The sequence below is a fragment of the Podarcis melisellensis genome, assembly GCF_964234715.1.
Source record: "Podarcis melisellensis genome assembly, chromosome: 11".
Taxonomy (NCBI): Eukaryota; Metazoa; Chordata; class Lepidosauria; order Squamata; family Lacertidae; genus Podarcis; species Podarcis melisellensis.
Window position 1 is genome coordinate 22997571 of NC_138543.1, and position 6000 is coordinate 23003570.

The following is a 6000-nucleotide window of genomic DNA, read 5'->3' on the forward strand; positions in this document are numbered from 1 at the left end:
TGGTATTCAGGAAAAATCAGTAGTGAAGGTTTTTATAAGCCCTTTAACATTTTCCATTGCATATAGTGACCCTGATAATGTCAGTATCACTGTCCAAATATTTGACAATTAAAGCTATGTTTGTCAGTGAAAACCCAATTTGATTTTTTAGACCCACTGAGCTTGATGCTGATAATAATAATAATAATAATAATAATAATAATAATAATAATAATAATAATATTTATACCCCCATCTGGCTGGGTTTCCCCAGCCACTCTGGGCAGCTCCCAGCAAAATAATAAAAACACAATAAAACATCAAACTTCACTAACCAGGGCTGCCTTCAAGTGTTGAATAACTTAAAGACAGTCTTGTTAATCTAAAGCTTTTCAAATAGGCATGCTATGATTCTGGAAAAACAAATTTGCTCATAACTATTTAGCATCAGTAGTTTTAGAATTAGAATCACAACTCCATTAGAGTTAATATTACAAACCACAAATTCAGTACACTTAAAAGTCGCACGCACAACTGCATCCTTTACAGGCCTTTTCTGTTTTTAGTTCTTTTCTATATGAATACTTACAGGGTTAAAAGCTTCAGTGCAAATAGAAGCTAACTTAGTAGAAGTCAGTCTTGCTCAGTATCGTCTACACCAGCTTTTCCCAACCTTGGCTCCCCAATCTTTGGTCCTGCTAGGTATGGATGATGGAAGTTTAAGTCCAACAACATCTGTGGACCCAAGGTTGGAAGAGGCTGGTCTATACCAATTGGCAACAACTGTCCAGGATTTTAGACAGAAGTCTTTTCTAGTCCTACCTGCATTGAAGCTGGGACATAACCCATGCAAAGCCACAAGCTCAGCCACTGCGCTATGACAAATGGATACTTTCACATAGGCCACCTGACTTGTTCCACTATTGTGGTACTTAGGATTTCTCTAACATGCACCAGTAGTTATGCACTTCCCATCTCCTGAGCTTTTTAAAGGGTAAAACTAACCGAATTGTCATCTCCACACAATAAGCCTAGCCTTCCAATAAAATGCAGTCTACTAATTGTGCCGTGGAGAACAAGTGTTGTATGAATGGTAACATACAGTTGAAGCACATGCTGATTTGGGGGTCATGCAACTGGGACAGAGATATTAATGCACAAGGAATTGAACACATGTCCGGTATTTCAGCTAGCAGCTTTTTGCTCACATTGATTGATATATATAGAGAGATAGAGATAGAGAGAGAGAGAAATGTATGCTGAATGTGCATCACATGTGTCTAAATGATGGGGTGTTGTGGTTTTTAAAGCCCCACACAGTACAAAATCTGATTTTCTGTATTGTACTGAAATGCTGGAGCTGTGATCTCGAGGCTCATTAAAGATGCAATGCTTCATTAGAATTTGTGTGTTCTCCCCCTCCCCCCCATTTGAACAGATGATACCGTACATGAGTCTGCTGAGCCGTCCCGTGGTGAGAACGCAGCACAGAGACCGAGGATATCCAGTCGGCTTTTGGCAACCCTCCTGTTCCTCCTGGCAATGCTTTTGACGTTATAGCACATATTATAGTAATCTGTCACAGACAACATCAGGGTCTTGGAACATCAAAGATCCGCTTAATTGCTCATCCCAAGAACGGGACATTATATTGGTTTTGCTGATGTTGGTTTGTTTCCCTTCCCCAATCTCCTCCCCTTCTTCCTCTGCAACCTGAACTGTGAGCAAAAATTGAAGAGGCATAACTAGCCCTCTTGCCACTCCCGATCTTCCCCGTGGCTTTCCTTGACCCCTTCTAAAATAAAAGGACTCCAAATGAAAATGCCAAATTTCAATATTGACACTAGTGATTCTTACGTTCTCTGCAGCCTCTCTTAAGATACCGCCTCGGTTAGCTCTCTGGGCCCACCAGTATGTGGAGAAGGAAGAATAGTAGCAGCAGGTGCAGTCATTTGGAAGATAAGGAACTTGTTTGGAAAACCAAGAGGAGTCTTTACTCACTCCGATACAATATTTATGTCTCCTCGTTGAGCGCTGTAAGACGATCATGCAAGGCACTGTATCACCATGTCAGGACTGGAGGGGAGATACTGAGAACAGATATAGCGTAACGCCATTCCCTCCAGGAATTTATCAATGAACAGGCTTTTCATAGGGAAAGAGATACTGTTTTGTATGCAACTGCCTTGAAAGATCATTCACAGTAGAACTTATGCTCCACAACAGACACTCTTGTCATCAGGGGAGAAGAAAGTGGCTACTGAGGAATGCTAGCACACAAGCAAGGTCAGATAGAGGAAGCTTCGCTGGGGTGTGAGTGCCTCTGGTATCTCTCTAAGTGGATAGTGCACACCAGATTATTTTTCTTTTGAAACAGATCACCATGGTGCTACAATAATTTTTCTTCAAATGCAAAGAGGCATTTTCTGTTCCTTTTTCTTCTTCTTTGTGTGAATAAAGTGACCTTTCCCAAGGCTGATTTACTAGCCGGTAGCCTTCGATACCACTCTTTAAGTGATGATACATGCTAGGATGATAGCAGCACCGGGTGGAGAAAACATGGTCAGAGATCTCCAGGGTGCTCATGATTTGCCTCCCTTTGAAAGTTTGGCAACCACTGGAGTAAACTCCTGCCAGAAAGGGACCAGGATACTTGTCATAGAGGGTTGTGGGTTAGGGAGAAGGAAAAGGTTAGGAAGAGCGTGTTGAACTCTGGAGTGAACGTTGAGGCATTGGTTTTGTAGCTCTCTTCCTTTCCAACACAGTTGAAAAGCGGAAGAAATACATTTATCAGCAGGAGGATACGTAGGTGGACTCCCAAAGACCTTGAACTAAATATTTTTTTGAAAACCCACTAGAATAGAAAATGCATTATTTAGATATACCAAGTAATTATATATGCTTGTCCTATTTAAAGATGATAAAAGTGGTAAGAGGATTATGGGGTGCTGTCTTGTGTGGTTGGAATCAGGGCTGAACCCTTAGGCACCTGAAAACTACTTTGTTAGGGACTAATAAAAACCATTTACCAGGAAATGCCTTCCTTGTGGGTTTCCATTGGCTTAGGCAGGCGTTGACTTGCAGGAGATTGAATAGACATCATGGAAGTGATTGTTTTAGAAAGTTGACTTTTACCGCAAACTCTTGAGAACAAAGCCTTACAAGAATGCGCTAAATTCCGCAGGACAACAAAAAGTGTAATTTAATACTAAATCATGATGCAAATGGACAGCATTTTGTGAATGTTTTTTGTTTGTTTGTTTGTTTAAGGGAGAAAAGCAGGATGGTTTTTTTTAAAAAAAAGAAAAAAGTTGAAGGATTTCACGATCCAAAAATAGCAGAAAGTAAATTTAGAGCACTCTGGGCTTGCCTGATACCATACAGTATGGGCTGTGTTTGAAAGCACAGAGACGTCTAATACCGCACACTAACAGCCTATGTGGAGAGATGGCACTGTCCTTACATTAAATAAATTCAGTATAATGCACTTGGTGCACATATATCTCAGAAATGGCAGTGCACAGGTAGCTAGCAAGTAATGACCTTGGAAATAGTGAAAAACATCATGGCTGTGGAGCACACCACTTAATGTCCCTGAGATGGTTCCATGTCAACTGCAAACATGAGTTGATGTCCTAACGATGACTATAGCTGTTTTCCATAATTCATCTATAAATAATGAAAAACTGGACTCACTTCTGTCTCAAGAGCACGCTTTTTTTTTTTAGCAACACGAAGTTTTCACCACAGTGAATTCAGCCCTTTGCTTTGCCACAGTGCACTGCTAACCTAACAAATAAAGGCGGCACTGCCTTACAGCAAAAGTCGCTGACAACTGCTCAACATCCAGCGCAATCCTTGTGGGCAGTAATTTTGCAGGACCTCTGCTTTGGATAATTAATGGCATCAGGCAATCTCAAATGAGCAACGTCTAAAGGTTTTTTGAATCTCTCTGGTGTGTGTATGCGTGTCGTTTCGACATCTTGAAAAAGATGCCAGTGTGGAAGTTTACAGCAGCCTTTGTCCCCCGGCGTGAAGTCCGAAGAGCCAAATTCCGCTACGGCAGCCCCTGAGCCCAGGCAAGTGTGACCTATGCCACCCCCTCCCAGTTTGCCCGAGGGCTTTGCAAAGGGTAGCGGGGAAATAAGGATTGATCTGTTTGGTGGATACTGTGTATCCTTTAATAGACGACAAGGTAACATTTCGTGTTAGTTTAGAAATAATTGTTTTGTACTGTACTTTCTTGGATGGCAAAGGAAAGACGAGTTAAAGCAAACAAAATGCTTTGTTCTTTAAATTCTGTATTATTAGCAGCCTCTGTTGTATATAGTGTTTGATAATAAAGTATTAATTTGATTCTTATGTCTTTTGTAAGTGAGAAAATAAATAGACTTTCATGATATTAAAAATTAAATAAAAGAAACGCACCCCCACTGATCATATGACAGAAGCATTCACTGTGGCGACTGAAAACCAAATGGCAAGTAGTCGCAACATGTCACCATTCAGAACTCACCCATGAAACCCATGCACCTAGACGCTCAAGATTTCACGATGTCAAGACTTGGAGCCGTGCGACATTTGTTGCTTGATATTTTGTCCTCAGTGTTAATGTCCTGACGTTGGAGCCCTGTGATGTTTAGGCTTAACCTTCCCCTTTGGGGTTGAGTTAGCATGTTGGTTCTCGATGGCTTTGGGATTCTTATTCTTATTTCTTGTGAGGATGGTTTTCCTTCTGATTCTTTGTCTTTTTAAAAAAATTCTTTTCATGGATGGTTTGTTTCAAAAGGGGCCTTGCCAGCATCACATGTGATGTTTTACAGTGACTGGCATGCCCTCACACCAAAAAAAAGCCAACAAATTTGAGAGGGGCCATATGTAAATAATATTCTTTCCTGTATAACCACTGCTGAGGGAAAGAAACAGTAGCTGTTGAGGGAATGTGTTTGGTTGTTTGTTTTTTTGTTTTTTTTAAAAAAACTGATATTTATCAATTGCTTTATCAAAGCAGCGGCTGTGTCAGTTTTGAAAAATATGGAACTCATTCATACTGCCGTCACATTATGTGTATTCATCAGTCTTACTTCCCAAATGCCCTGCATCAGATGTGTTCTTTTTCCTCCCCATTCCGTAACCCTGGCAAGTTTCTTTTTTTTATATATCTCCCCCCACCCACCCTGTTTAAAATTTGGAGCAGTGAATGGGCAGATCTGTTTCTGATTTGGCATTACCAAGTTTTTCCCATGCATTCACCCCTGAGTTTTTCAGATGTGAGACAAATCTCCCTACAATAGACTTGCTGCCATTGTCTGTACAGTTTAATAGATGCTGGCATGTTGGAGGTTACCCATGAGTCTACAAAATCCGCTTTCCATACTTACTCTTGACACCCTATTGAAGCCACTCATTGTGTGTCCTTCTGGGTATGAAAGTCCAGCTCAGTGTGGTCCTGTGCTTGTACTGCCCTGCTTTTGCAGTTTCTTTGCACTTATTCATTGAGTGCTGTTCTTGAAATGCTTACATTATATGAACTTAACAGAAATTGTAAAAACGAAACAAACAAACCCATAAGATCTGTATTTGTATATACACGTGTCCGTACAATTATATCTGAATAAAAAAAATTAAAGATTTTCATCATTTTAATGGATTCTTTCAGGCTATATTTTTGTTTGCTGAGTGACATCTTTGTTTCAGGGCCAGCTGTCCTCCATCCTATAAATGTTTTCGGGCAGCGGAAAGCTGCAAGGAATACAGCACTTCACAGCTGCAAAACACTTGCAATGCAATTTCTGCTTGGGCTAAATGGCTGGACCCATAGCTGCCAGGATCCAGCCAGATCTGTACCTTGGCTACTGTCACATTCTCTGCTCTTTCCTCCCAATTCCAATCCAGTCATCTATTTAATTATAAACTTTCTGGTGTGACAATGCATACCATTGTCTAGGTCATGGGGGAGGCTCACCAGATGTTGCTGGACTACAACTCCCATCAACTTGGACCACTGGCCATGCTGGCTGG

The 6000-nt window shown here is 40.9% G+C and overlaps 1 protein-coding gene across 3 annotated transcripts in view; it reads left to right on the forward strand.

Moving 5' to 3' along the window:
- The window catches only part of EFNA5 (ephrin A5), a 220528-nt gene extending 214903 nt beyond the window's left edge, over nucleotides 1-5625 (forward strand). For all 3 annotated transcript variants that reach the window (XM_081930780.1, XM_081930778.1, XM_081930779.1), the window contains one exon: nucleotides 1418-5625. In XM_081930780.1, the coding sequence (XP_081786906.1) occupies nucleotides 1418-1539 (122 nt within the window). In that variant the 3' untranslated portion in view covers nucleotides 1540-5625. The remainder of the gene's footprint in view (nucleotides 1-1417) is intronic.
- Nucleotides 5626-6000: the final 375 nt, after the last annotated feature.